This window comes from Mus musculus, chromosome 11 (genome assembly GCF_000001635.26).
Source record: "Mus musculus strain C57BL/6J chromosome 11, GRCm38.p6 C57BL/6J".
NCBI classification, from domain to species: Eukaryota; Metazoa; Chordata; class Mammalia; order Rodentia; family Muridae; genus Mus; species Mus musculus.
In genome coordinates, this window is record NC_000077.6 from 79648786 (window position 1) to 79663385 (window position 14600).

At 51.7% G+C, this 14600-nt stretch overlaps 1 protein-coding gene across 4 annotated transcripts in view; it reads left to right on the forward strand.

Annotated features, from left to right (window-relative positions):
- Positions 1-14600, forward strand: part of Rab11fip4 (RAB11 family interacting protein 4 (class II)) — a 106996-nt gene that overhangs the window by 57765 nt on the left and 34631 nt on the right. Inside the window, exon 1 of one of the 4 annotated variants that reach the window (XM_030246035.1) lies at positions 4440-4463. The exons of 2 other annotated variants lie outside the window; for them this stretch is intronic. Coding sequence is in view for 1 of the 2 variants with exons in the window: in XM_006533404.4 (XP_006533467.1) it covers positions 12042-12071 (30 nt within the window). In the remaining variant the exon portion in view is untranslated. Of the gene's footprint in view, positions 1-4439; positions 4464-4757; positions 12072-14600 lie in introns of those variants that run through there. One more of the 4 variants, XM_006533404.4, reaches the window with a different exon arrangement.

Consider the following 14600-nt stretch of genomic DNA (forward strand, 5'->3'; position numbering starts at 1 on the left):
GTGAAGAGCAGTTGCTGCTCTTGTAGAGGGAGGGCATCTTGGGATGTGACAGGTGACATGAGTCAAGCCTAAGGGCAGTGAGGCTAAGAAGATGTGAAGGCAGAGCCTGCTCTGCTGAGTAAGAGGGAACTTGGCTGATGGACGGTTTCAGAATCCGCTGCACACTTCAGAGCGGGGCCTGGGAACCCCGGGGGAAGGCTGCTGGGCAGAAACCTGAGCCATAGGGGCCCTTGGGTGTGTGCTAGGCCTCCAGGAGGCCAGATGAGGACGATGCTCACACATGAAGAGCCCTTTTTGGCATTTTAGAGACTGCTGGGGACTTTAATCCCGGATGGTAACAGCAGGTGACTGCAGACACACGACCTGCTGCTGTGGGGCCATAGGCTAAGAGACTCACCCTGCGCTGGTCACCCTCAGTGAGCTCTGGGTGAATGCATATCTGGTTAGCTAAATGCAGTGGGAATGGGGCTGAAGGACACAGCAAGTGTGTGTGTGGGAAACTCGGCATCAAGCCTGTCGACATGTTCCCTTTGGATGCCTCTCAAGTACTGGGGCCATGTTACCAGGAAGTAGAAGGAGGAATTCAGATCTCTGTAGGCCCCAGCCCCTCATTTTCCTACCTTCAAAAGTGTGTGCTGTAGCAGGCCCTCCCCAGGGGGCAACCCGGGCTTTCTCACCAAGGAATTGCAGCTACCCCTGGAGCCACCTGCCTTCCATTGCTGGCCAAGAGGGATTCAAAGCTTCTACCTCTGTGCTTCGTTTTTGGACAACTTGAGGTGATCATCCCTACTCTGGAGCCCCGTGAGAGCCGGTGAGATCCCTCAGCCTCCTGCCTTTCTTGTACTTTCAAGGGTCTGATGCCTAGGACACCCCTGTGGCTTCCTTCAAGCGGCTGGGTGTAGGGGTCTGGAGCTCAGGAGAGAGGTCCAGGCTGGGTATCAACATGCAATGAGGGGGAAGCCTGTATCTCCAGGGGCTCAGGTGTTGAAGAATGCTGGGTCATTATTCACCGACTCAGAGCTGGTAGTGACTTTATAGCGAACGCAACCGCTGCAAATAACGATAAGGGGCTGGATGCCGTGGTGTATCCCTGTAACTTCAGCGCTCTGGGAGGCTGCAGCAGGAGGGCCAGAATGTAAAAGCCCTGTTTTAACCGAATGATGATAATAAAAATTAAACAGGCAGTGGGTGTAGCTCGGTGGGCAGAGTGCTTGCCTCGCATGCATGAGGCTCTTAGGTTTGATTTTTAGTACCACATAAAACCGGACGTGGTAGTGCATGCCTGTAACCCTGACACTCGAGAGACAGAAGCAGGAGAATAAGAGAAGTTTGGGATCACCCACTTACATATCCAGTTTAAAACCAGCCTGGAATTCAGGAGGCCCTGTCTCAAGGAACAAACAAATGAGCAGGAGAGACGGTTCAGCCACGAAGGACTGAAGACAGCCAAAGAGCACACAATCAAAGACAAAATATCCAGGGAAATGACTGCTGTCCACCCTGTTGTCCAGGTTAGAACCCCACACTGAGATACTAAAGTACAGGTGGCCAGCAGCAGGCCAGCTGGGGCTGTAGCCTGAGCAGATTGGATACCAGGGGCCTCACCCTATGAGTGCAGCCTTGTGGTTAAGTTGGGACAGCAGGAAACCTGGCCTGAAAACAGCCTCTTTGTAGGGCAACCCCCAACTGGCCTTCTCTGGGCTCAGCCTCTCCAGTTTCCACCTGAACACAGTGGCTCCTTCAGCCCTGGGCTGTGGTTTCTCCTTAAGGAGGAAGAACAGTGGCTCAGTGTCCCGAGGCCAGGCGCCTTTGGTTTTCCTTTGCTGAGCCCAACCCTGGCAGAGAAGCCACAAAGAGCTGTGTGTGTGTGTGCTGAGAGGAGAAACTAGCCGGTCTATCTGCTGCTGTGGCCTTCTGTTTATCCAGGGATAGACTGGGGAGGGAGGCCCAAGTAAGCTGGTGGCAGTGGGCCCTCCTGGAGTCTCTCCAGGCTCTCTGCCTTACGGGTGCTGGATCCTAGGCTCCGGTGCCTCTGCTGCAGTCCTGGGCCTGCAAGCCTGCTGAGAAGATCACGTGTCTGCTGTGGCTTGGGGGTGTTTTCCACTGAGATGATTTGGGAGACAATTTGGAGGGATTTGTTTGCTTTCAACGTGGGATTATAAGCCTTTTAGTGTGTCCTAACCAGAAAAATCACTGTCTACATCTACCCATATCCAGAAGTAGGGGTGTGTGTGTTTCCTGAGACTAATGGCCAGCCCCCTGGAGTGTCCCTTGCAGAGGCCTTCATTTGTGCTGCGGATGAGGCAGAGAACTAGGAAGGACAGGAACATACTAAGGAGTGTCACAGCAACTCTTGGGAAGACTTAAGGGCAGACAGAGCACATGTGGGCGAGTTCCCAAGACCTGGTAAGAAGTGACCGTGCTGGACAGTGGTCACCTCTGGACAGCTGATGGAGAGCGGAGGGAGCCGCTTCCTGGCCCAGGCAGACCTGAGGCGAGTCTCAGCTCTGATCCAGGCTTGTCACTCCTTTATTCCCCTTCTGTAGTATGGGTCCTGCAGCGGCGGCTGTGTGGCTGGTGAATGTGAGCAGCGCTGTGAGGGAGACACACAACAGATCGGCAATCATTGATGGTTCTTGTTAAGAATCAGTTGAGGAGGCTGGGTGTGGTGGTGCGCACCTTTATTCCAGCACCTGGGAGGCAGAGGCTAGTGATTTCTGTGATCGGAGGCTAGCCTGGGCTACAGAGCAAGTTCCAAGCCAGTTGAAACGACACAGAGAGACCCTATTTTGGAAAACAACACACACACACACACACACATAGGAAATGATCATTTCTTAGGGCGCAGACTCCACGGAGCAGAGGGGGCCTCCTCAGATCTGTTCTGGGATAAGATGATGGGTCTTGAAGAAGGCCTCTTTGATACCCTCACTGTCTCTCTTCAAATGCATGTCTCAGAGCTGGGCATGGTGTCTGTCGAATGCCTTCACCGAGGAAGCAGAGATCTCAGAGTCATCACAGCCAGCCTGGGCTCCACAGCAAGACCTCATCTCAGAAAGCCAACAGAGTCTTAGGAACTCCCCCAAAGGCTCCGCTAACCCACACCCGGCAGGCCCTCTGCCCTTCATGCTATGTGTGTGATCCTCAGCCCGCTGTACGCCTGACACATAAGGAGTTGAAAGACAACCGGGGACATGTCCCTGCTCCTCAGAAATAGCAACCTGGTGGGGGGGCCTAAAGAAAGGACAGTTCCTCACAGCGGCAGTTCTTATTCTTAAAGCACAGGGATCATTGTCACTTTGACAAGACAAGGGAATATTTAACCGGAGGTCACACTGTGGTAGAGTTTTACAGGAGAAACGGGAGTTTTCCTAATAGCCGGAAAGGACCGCATGTTTGATAATAAAACAGTATTCCCAGTTTGCTCCTAGTTGTCTCTACTACTCTCTGTGATTATGGGCGAGCCTTTTGTTGTTGTTTTAATGTAGGCTTCAATTTCCCACTTAAACTGCCACCCCTTTTGGGACAGTTCATCCCCCCTCCCCCACCTCCTCTGTTCTGGAAAACTGGAGCTTGAACCCAGGGCCTGCACATGCTAGGGAAGTACTCTGTCCTGAGCCACACTTCAGCCCTTGGAGGCTCTCAGTGAGGGGAAGTTACACTCGTGTGCTCCGGGCTGTTGTGCAACTGAGCCAGGCCTGGGGACTGCTCACCGTTGCTCCCCAAACCCAACACCCCGTGGTGGCGCACGGAGAAGGTCCCCGAGGAGCCGCATGCCCGGCCTGGCCCTGTGGTGGCTGTGGTGATGAGAGGCAGGGGGCTTGAAAGTGAAGCCTGAGGTGTAGAAGCCTGGTCTCTGCCAGAATTGTAGCTGGTGGGAAAGAGGCTAGCGACAGACAGCCCCTGATGTTGGCCGAGTGACAGCTTTCCAGGTAGCAAGCAGGTATACTGTGACCATTTCCAGAAGCAAAGATCGTTGCTTGAATCCTGGAGCTGATACGTCTTCACACCCTAGTGCCTCTCTATCCCTCCCCCTTCGCTCCTCCTCCCCCTCTCATTCCAATATGTGCTGGGTTTTGCTGTTACTGTTTTTGAGCTAGGGTCTTCCGCTGTAGCCCTGGCACTCAGTGCGGGCCCTGGCTAGCCATCATCATTTTCTTCGGAGCCCGTGCTTGCTCATCAGCTGACTACCCTGATACTGCCAGTTCCACAGCACCCAGCCGAGACTTTGTACTGCTCACAGCTGTACCCACAAGACCCACAATAGCATCTGGCACGTAGCATGTCTTCACCCATTAGGAAGGAGTAAGGGAACAAGTGGTGCCTTTGGCCATGACCATGTGGTCACGCCCATTGCTGTCAGCGAGGCTTAAAGCAGGGCAGCTGCTACGGCTTTCCCGCTCACCTGAACAGTTTATACCCAGGGTCACGGGCACCTGGCTTCACACTGCCGCTTGTCAACGGTAAGCCGCCTGTAGACAGTTGTGGGTTCCGAGAGAGTCAGCAAGCCGAGCAGGGCAGGAACGCAAGCCGAGCAGGGCAGGAACCGCTGTCTTACCAGCCATTCTGAATGCTCTCAAAGTTGGCAGTAATTGATCTGGGTGGGGCGACCTATCCTGACTACCCTAGTCTAGGGGAAAGTGAGAGTCTGGGAAGAGAAGTATTTACACGGCCCTGGGTGTGGTGAGCAGTTACCTGCTGTCACCAATGGAAGGGAAAGGAAGTTCCCTCCTAGTCCTCCCAGTTCTGAATCAAAAGAACCCCTGTTCCTTTCCCTTCCCCAGGCGCCTCTTCTTGGGTGACTGCATGACTCAAAGGTGTGTGTCAAAGAGGAAACATGGCTTTTCTCACCATCATCCCCTCCTGTCAGGTTTAAATGACTAAGAGAACTCACTCCTGTGAGCACTGGAGCTATAGGCCCAGGGTGGTGGTGTGTGCCTCTAATCTCAGGAGGCAGAAGCAGGCAGTTCTCCGTGTGTGTGTGTGTGTGTGTGTGTGTGTGTGTGTGTGTGTGTGTGTGTGTGTGAGGGCTAACTTTGTCTCATCTATATATCGAGCTTCTAGGCTAGCTAGAATTACAAAGTGAACCCCTGCCTCAAAAAGGAGGAGGAGGGAGAAGCAGAAGGAGGAAGAGAGAAAATGGAGCTGTGTACCCTGAAGACCTGGTGCCACCCCCAGTCTGCACACAATTTGCACAGGATCTAGCCAGGTATTAGGAAGGAGCTGGCCTGAGGCCCTGATGCTGCCTACAGAGGACAGATGCTTATTGCAGGGTCCATTCCTGGTGTAGCACAGGGTGTGGAGGTGGAGTCCTCGCCTATGCTGTCCAGCATCAGCTTTTCAGGAGAGGCTTGTGGATCAAGGGATGGGAGTGGGAAAGAGGAGAGGTCCTGCTTCCCGGGAAGATGCTCGGCTCCACTTCCCAGGAAGATGCTGTGCAGTCCATGGCACAAACCTGCTCGAGAGGAAGGGCTCAGGCTTCCAGGGGCTCCCGGGTTGCCTGAGTAGGTGATTGGACGTGACTTTCCTTTGGAGTGACAGGTCACTTGGGGTGACTGCCACTTAGGCTCCTGTCTGCCTGCTTGTACCTCTCTTCCTTTCCTGGGCCACTGTACCATTATGATACAACCATCCACTGTGTTCTGAGACTGGAAACTGAGACTTAAGTCAGCTGACACTTTCTAAGTGTGTACTCTAGGAAACTCTGAAGAGAGGTGACAAAGGACAAGAAGAGCATGTGGTGCAGTCCCAGCAGGCTTTGCTGCACAGTGACACCGTATTGAACAGGAGTTGTCATGCCCAGGGTGTGCGTGTTGACAGAAGCAACTCGCTCATGTGACTCAGTGTGACTGATATTGACAGTTCTAGTTAATGACTGATGTCTATCATGGAGAGAACTGGACTGGAGGGGGAGGAGATGCCTGGCTAAGATCCTGCCTGTCACAGGTAGACTGGACAGCAGGAAGGAGTGAGGCCATTCCTGACTTGGAGCTGCTTTTGGGTGTGGTTACACTGGAGGAGAAGTTGTAAATGTGGCCTCACGTGGAAGACCATATGCTAAGTAGACCAAGGGAAACTCTTACATTTTTTAATCTTAAGAAATGTTTTAGCCAGGTGTGGCTGTACACACCTTCGATCCCAGCACTTGAGAGGCAGAGGCAGGTAGATCTCTGTGAGTTTGAGGCCAGCCTGATCTACAGAGTGACTGAGTTCCAGGACAGTCAGGGCTATGTAGAGAGACTCTGTCTCAAAAAAAAAATTTTTTTAAAAGACCTTTTTATTATACTTATTTATTATGTGTGGGGATCAGAGGACAGTCTTTAGGAGGCCACCATGTCGGATCCAAGCGTTGAACTCAGGCCATCAGGATTAGTGGCAGCTGGCAAGTGACCTTACTGAACGATGCTGGGTGGTAAATAGATGTCAGAGGCAACTTTGTGGAGTATGTTCTATTTGTTTTTTCCAGCTAAGGTTTCTCTGTGTAGTCTTGGCTGTCTTGGACCTCTCTGTAGTGCAGACTGACCTCAAACTCACAGAGATCTGTCTGACTCTGCCTCCCAGGTACTGCGATCAAAGGTGTACACCATCACCGCCTGGCTTTTCTTTACAGTGTGTGTGTGTGTGTGTGTGTGTGTGTGTGTGTGTGTGTGTGTACATGTGAGCTCACATGCCCTCAGACTTTAGAAGAAGACATGAGATCCCCTGGATCCAGAGTTACAGAGAGTTGTAAACTTCCTGACGTAGATGCTGGGAACTGAACTAGGTCTTCTACAGGAGTAGCATGCGCTCTTACCCATGGGACTTCTCTCTGTCTCAGACAGGGTCTCCACAGAACCCAGGGGGTGTTCAAAGAACCCAGTTTGAGACCCCTGGGGCCAGACTTAGGTGGCGGTTTTCTATTTGCTGTTAGCCCCCAGCTGTGGTCAGCTCACTCACACAGGTCGGTAAGCTTGGGTAATGCTAACACCGAGGAATGGCCCCTTTTCTGCATTCAAGGTTGGGCGAGTGAGTCACTGGGTGCCGGCAGTGGGAAGAAACATCATTATAAGTCAGGAGGGGTGTACTCACCTAGTAACTGACCATTCCCACCTACACCACCCAAATGACCGTGCGGTTTTGGAGGGCAGGGGCTTTGCTTGCTGACACTTTTCTCTGTCAGCTTCTACCAACTCTGCCATCCAACTTCATGGGAGTATGGTGTACCCACACCCACAGGAAAGTCAGTCCCATGACAGGAAGAATCAATCTTTCAGAATGGCTGGGCCATCTGAAAGTTATTCTTGGATACATTCTCTGGAAGAGGGTTTGTTTTGAATGTTGTTTTTTTTCTCCTCAAAAAGCAAGTCAGATTCCTTAAGAGACTCAAGCCACTGGGCTAACAAGGTAAAAACAGCGACTAACTCCCTGCCACTCGCCGCCTCTGCCCATCTTCCATCCAACAGAGCAGGAAGACCGGGCTCCACTGGCAGGTAGCATCAGGGCCTGCTTAATAGACAAACGCTGTGTGGTTTTGAGACTAGTCTTGGTTATCTCTGAGCATCAGTTCTCCCTCGCATATAAGGGAACAGAGAGTACATGAACTGTTTATCCAGTTTCCTACCTACATACCGTTTGATGTCACAATGTGTAAAACACACCCACACCTAAGAGACTAAGGAATGCTAACTAGAGACACCTGATGTCCCCAGCCTCAAGGGCAAGGGCAGAGCTATATTTCCTGCTAACTCATTCTTGGGTGCTTTCTTTGTACAGTGCTGGGTATTAAACCCAGGGGCTTTGGGCCTGCTAGACAAGATGTCTCCAGTGGTACCACATACCCAGCTCTTTTCTACTAACTCTTTCAACCTTCATTTGAGACAGTCTCATGGCTGGCCTAGAATTCCTGCATAAACCAGACTAGCCTTGAACTCCCAGAGACCCCAAGCCTCTGCCTCAAGAGTGCTGGGATCAAAGGCGTGTGCCACTATACCAAGCTTTATTGCTGTTTTGAGATGGTATCATGTAGCACATAGGCTAGTCTCAGACTTTGTAGCTGAGGCTCTGCCTCCATCTTCCAAGAATTGGGGCACTTGGCTCCATACATTTTAGGTATTTTGTTGTTGTGAGTTGTTTTGCTATAGTTTTCTTTATGTTTGTTTTTTGAGTTAGGGTACAGGGTGGCCCCAGCTGGCTTTACACTCACTGTCTAGCTGAAAGTGGCCTTGAACTCTTTATCCTACTGCCTCTACCGTCCAAGTGATGGACTTTCACAGAGCTCCACAGCCTTAACCCCCATCTGAACCAGGGGCACAGAGATTTGCCCTTAACTCTCGGGTCCCCACATGTTGTTCAGTCCTTAAAGCCACTCGCCAGTCAGCCCCTCCACCTCAACATCTCCTCTGAACCCCGCTGGCAGGTGGCAGGCCTCTCCTGGAAGTTTGGGGAAAGATTCCTCCCCAAGGCTTTCAGTTCCTCTCTGCTCTCCACTTGACCCTTCGCCATGAAAACATTGTATCCACAGTGTAGATAGATAGGGCTCAGCAGAGGTGAAGAACCTCTCTACAGGAGCAGAATTGTTCTTTAATCAGAACAATCAGGGAGTGGAATGGAGACTATGCACAAGAGTGTAAGGGGCTTGGGTTTTATAGGGAAAAAAAAAAATTCTGGAGTGGGAAGATTCTTGTCCGTAGACCTACTTTCTGCTTTCCCAAGGTTGCAAATGTTGGCAGAGGTACCAGGAGTTCTCCTGGCATGTTGAGTCCTAGTCCAGAGCCTCCCTCTCCTAACTGCCCAGGGAGAGGCTCAATCTTTCTGCAGGGAGTTTCTCAGGCGGCCTGAAGCTTTTCGTTATTAACCCTTCATATAGTTTAGTAATGACTTCTATTTTCTGAGTGCCTGCTTTCTCTCAGATTCTGTGCTAAGTATATATATATTTGTGTGTGTGTGTGTATGTATGTATATATATTTCTTCCCAACATTTTAAAAATCTTTTTATTTTTTGGTTTTTCGAGACAGGGTTTCTCTGTATTCCCCTGGTTGTCCTCGAACTCAGAAATCCGACTGCCTCTGCCTCCCAAGTGCTGGGGTTAAAGGCGTGCACCACCACTGCCCGGCCTCTTCCCAACGTTTAAAAATGTTTCCACAATTTAATTTAATTCCCAACGATCAAGATTGCCAGGTGGTGGTGGTGCATGCCTTTAATCTCAGCACTATGGAGGCAGAGGCAGGTGGATATCTGCGTTCAAAACCAGCCTGGTCTACAGATTGTTTTCTAGGACAGCCAGGGCTACACAGAGAAACCCTGTCTTGGAAAAAAAAAATTCTTTGTAAATCAGGGGTCTAACCTAAGATGCCCATCACTGTTACCTCTAAAACCTAAAAAGCCAATCACTGTTCTCTCGACTGAGTAGATGAATTGCAGGGTCTTTTTGCCATGGCCTTGGCTCTGGGGCCTACACTGAGTTAGAGAGCTGGCGAGTGCTGGGGTTAAGGGATCCCTTGCAGGGATGCTATGGTGTGACAGGCACTGGCCTGCACAGGTACCTCACTGTCCCACCCACACCCCACACCTGAAAGAGGAAGCGTCTTATTTCTATTTTATAGAGGAAGAAACTGAAGCCTCAGCACATTGGGCAACTTCCTGGTGGCAAACAGAGGCAGCAGTGATGTGCAGTGCGTCTGCGCACAACTATCGCTTTGCCTTTTGGTTATTTTTGTTGAGAAAAAGGTCTCAGTTTGTAGCACAGACTGTCCTGAAACTCATAGCAATCCCCCGGCCTCTGACTCTGTTAGGGTTACTGCCATAAACTACCATATCCAGTTCAATTTGGCTTTTAGGATAATAACCTAACCCTAACCCACTTCCTGTGAGAAAAGTCAAAAGGGCCCCACTGACACCACCCACTCTATGGAGTTCTTAAACATGTCATCCGAGGGGACGGGGGAATCAGAAAAAAAGTGCTTACGAAGACTAGTGTGTTTTAAAAGCCTGGGTTTCCCGGCTTAGTGTGAGCTGGGGGTGGGGAGGGTGTTACCAGGTCTCACTTGTCCCACTGGTTAAATGACTGCAGATACCCGGAAGTCATGACTACCTCAAGTCCTGCTTCCTGGACTAGTTCACATTATGGGCCTTGGAACCGATGAGGAGAAAACAAGATAGATCACCTGGATTTAACCATGCCAAAACCACTGGAGACCACGGAGTTCAGGCCTCAGAGCCAAGCACCCAAGAGTCTCTCTCACCTTTGCCTGGGGCTCAGCATTCAGATGTGCTCACAATGAGAGGGCACACAGCAACCCAGGAGATGGCCTGTAGCGTTCTCGTCTTACAGACTGAGTCTCAGGAAGCTTATGGAAACTCCCAGGTCAAGGAGCTGGACTCAAACCCAGCTCTGCTGTCCTCCAAAGCCGAGATATGGTTCATTGACCCTGACTAGCTAGGATGGAGACTGGACCGAGACAGTGTGAGAAACTGTCTATGGCATCTGTACGCAGTTCCAAAGGTTGTGTAGAAACTACAAGACATAAATTCAGAGAAGGCCTTACAAGATGGGATTCACCACTCTCACAGACCTTACGTGGAGGTCCCCTCTAGCTAAGGCTGTCCAAGCAAAGCTGCAACTCTAGTGGGCTTTGACCAGGTAAGCAGAGAGGTAGTTGGAAATTTATTGCTCACACACAGCGGGTGAGAAAGAGGTTGAGAGCAAAGGGCCAGAGTAGTGGTTCTCAGTCTTCTTGATATTGTGACCCTTTAACATACAGGTCATCGTGCTGTGGTGACCCCCAACCATAACGTTATTTTTATTGCTACTTCATAACTGTAATTTTGCTACTGTTATGAATTGTAATATAAATATCTGAAATGCGACCACCGTGAAAGGGTCTTCCAACTCCAAAGGGGTTGCAGCCCAAAGGTTGAAAAATGCTGAGCTAGAGAGCAGCAGAGGTAGGTGTGTGTGTGTGTGTGTGAGTATGTATGTGTATGAGTATGAGTCTGTATGAGTGTGAGTATGTGTGTATATGAGTGTGTGTGTGTGTCTGTGTGTGTGTGTGATGTGAAGCCACCTTGCCCATTCTAAGTATACCCAAGTATTTGTGTCAGTGTGTAGTGTATGAAGAACATGAGAACGTGGCTTGAGGCCAGTCAGGAAGGTAATCAGGCTTTTCCCGAGTTATGTAAAACACTACCAAAATGAAGGGAAACTGGTCCTAGCGTTTGCTGTCTTGCTTGAATTCTAAACATTTCGGCCATGTTTAAATCCTGAATGGTGTGAAAGCCTGAGAGGGAGACGGTGTTTCTGATGGAAATCTTTCTTTGTTGAGTTCTCTAGTTCTTATCTTGGTACTTGTTTCTTGTATACTTGCCACTTGTGTCTTGGTGCTGGGCTAGCTATGGATAGCTTTCGCTTGGTGTGAAGAAAACAAAGTAGTGGGTAGGACTCCAAATCAGATTTCAGCTGGTGGTGGGTTGGGGCAGGCTTTTAGTTCGCGAGTTTGAGCTGAACAGTGCTGCCGGAGTCTCGCAGCACTGAGATATTAAGTTTGAGGACATCAAACAGGGACATAGCATTGAGATGGCCGGAGAATTTCATCCAAACTCTAGTGTTTGACCTGCTGGCAGTAAACTGCACGCTCAGACAAGCTCCACCCACCGAGGCGCCGACCGTGTGGCCATTGGCGGCCACCGCCTCCGCCACCTGCCCCTTACCTTGGGTGGGCGGGGCTACCTGGGCCCCGCCCCCTCGGCTCGGGTTCCCAGGCCTCCGAGCCTCAGGACCCGCCCCCTGTGCGAGGCCCGGCCGCCGGAGCCCGGGGAGCTTGGGCGCCTCGTGATGTCACGGCAGCTTTGATACAAAGAGCCCCTTCGGCCCACGCGGGTCTCCCGGCAACGGGTGCGGGCGGGGGCGGGACCGGCGGCTTCAACTGGTGCGGAGCAGCGCGCCTCCCGGATTGTTTTCTGAGCACGGTGCTGGCTTCGTCCCCGTGTACCCCGCCGGACCCGACTCGACCAGCCGCTGGCTTCTTGTTCATCTACAGCGGCCCGACCTGCAGCCGGTCGGGGGATGCGCTCCCCGCCGGCTCCCGGATGCCAGGTAAGCGGCGACCGCGGGACGCACCTAGCTTGCACCAGGAGTGGGAAGTTGGTGGATTCGCCTCTACCCTCCCTGTGCTGGCCAGGGAGATCAGAGTACCTTCGCAAAACCACTGACCCCTCTGCTTGCTCCGGGCCTTCGGCCAGCGCCCAGGTGCGAGCGTGAGCGGAACCAACTTGGTGCCCGAGGAGGGTGCCCGCGATCCCTGTGGCGCTGTTCCAGAAGTGTTTTAGGGGGAATCTGGTGGAAATGGGAAGAGAGCTTGTCAGCCCCCATCAGTGTCCTGCTCTTAGCTGGGCTGCTTCCCTAGGGAGCTGTAAGTGGTGAAGTTGTTTCCATAGGTGATGGCTGCTGCATGAAGCCAGTTTCCTGCTTTTCCCCTCTCACGGGGCATCTGAAGGGTTAGAAGACAGAACCAGCCTAGTAGTGTAGGGATTTGAGACAGGTCCTGCTTCCCCTCAGCAAGATGCTCCTATGGGTGGAGGTGTGCGCAGGCCACCAGCCTATGCCCTTGAGTCCCGTAAGAGCCCACAGTCCACCTCAATGTAAGTTGTTGACATAGTTGCTTCTCCGTTGCGACAAGTGTTTCCCAGGGCCTAGCATCGAAGCCTCTGTAAACGTGGTACCAATACAGCCCTAGACAGCATTCCGTCACCTCTCCATCTCCCACTTCTGGTCTTGCTTTCCCCAAAAGAGCTAGAAATGATTCGTTGCTGAACTCTTAAGGACTCACCAGTTTTCTACTGGCTGATTTATAGCACCCCTGCCCCCTCCCCCTAAAGTAGCAGAGGGGTCAGAGGTCCTGCCTCCGTGCTTGCTGCTCTAGTCATTTTGGATTGGGCCCCACTTTGCACTGGTTCCTGATGCTCTCCAAGCCTCTGTCTCCCTTCCCAGAGCAAGAGGCAGGTGATAATTGCTTGGGTTCCCACATTCCCTGGGGCAATTTCCAGGGCCCTTCCCTGGTGAAAGATGGTGTCTGTTATTGCTAGGGAAAGGAGTCTCAGTGGGGAGGGTTTTACGACTGCAAAAGACCACTGCTAGCTCCTCCACCCACCTTCACTAGCTGAGATCTCACGGTTCAGCCCCAGCTTCTGGTATTGTGGCACTGACCCAGACTTTAACCTGCTTAGCGGACTCTCACAGAGGCAGGGTTAAATACCCAGGGAACTTTATATGTGGGACACATCCTTGCCCTCCAGAGGACCTTGAGTTCCAGGGTATAATCTGACACCACCCAGCTACCTTGAATGCCTGGGCCAGTTCATGTTGGTTCTTTGAGGTCAGTGGCCTATAGATGTGGGGTAAGCTGGTGAAGAATGTGTGGCTGGAGCCTGAAGGCAGCACAGCTTGCTGGCTGTGCTGCCTGGTGGAAACCACTTCGGACCTTCAGATTCTGGGATTTAGGTGTGGGGATCGGAGTAAATGACAAGTCAAAGTTTAGAGAGATAAGACTGGGCTGTGGGGCAGGGATGGTTTACTGGCCAGGCCAGGTAAGCAAGCTGGACCGTCTGACCTTTGCCCCGAGGGAGATCTTATGGGACAGACTGCCTGGAGCCTGTCCTTGGTCAGGGCTTTAGCCAGGGGAAGGAAGAAAGGCTGAAGTTAGGAGGACTTGAGTGGTTTGAGCTGTCCTTTCTGGGGCTCCACAGGGCAACAGCATGGGGGCAGGAGGGGGTCCCCTTCTGTCTGTGCCAGGCCTAAAGCAAGTTGGCCCCTTCCAGCCTCTTGCTGTCCTGGGAGGCCTTTTCTCTGGGGCTGTCACAGCTCACTTAACTTTCCTGGTGGTGATAGCTAGGTGCCTTGTTTTAGGGGGCTGGAAGTTCTTCTCGGTAGCCTGTTGTGCCTATGGTTCCTCCACAGTGAATCTTGTCTTGAGGGACCTTAGGATATTACTTCTGTACATTTATTTTAGGTGAGGGTCAGGAGGAACTGGAACGGGGGAGGTTTCCTGTGAGATTGCAGACAGGCAGGCATTTCTAGGGTTGGAATAGCCTATGCAGAAAGTTCCGATCCACCCTCTGACCTATGCTGTCTCCCGGCACAGAGCTTGTGTTTTAAGTAGGAAGATTCATTGTCTGTCTCACCATCTGGCATTAGTGGGGTCTCGAGCCCAGGCCTCACCAGGTACACAGGACCCTGGGGTGTCGCTCTGTTTTCTCTGGGTCAGTTCTGCTAGCTCACGGCTTAGTAACTAGTTCTTTATGGTGTCAAATCACTGGTCATGACATGAGGAAGACCATCCTGGTGTCATTGCTAGAATCATGGGGATCCTGCTTCAACCAGCTGGGCGTATGGTTTGGCATGCCTGCCTGGTGTTTCACCGGTCACTGTGATCTTCTTTCCTGGATGGCACCTTGTCTCCTCCTCTGTCAGGTGGCATTTCAGGGCTTTGTGCTTTTGCCGTTCCTGTCAGCTCATATTGCCTGGCACAAGGCAGGCACATGCTGCTTCACTCGTTCACTACATAGAATCTTAGGTTCCTGTGCTCAGTGTTGGCGGAGGCAGTGAGTGAGATGCATGTGAGTCCTT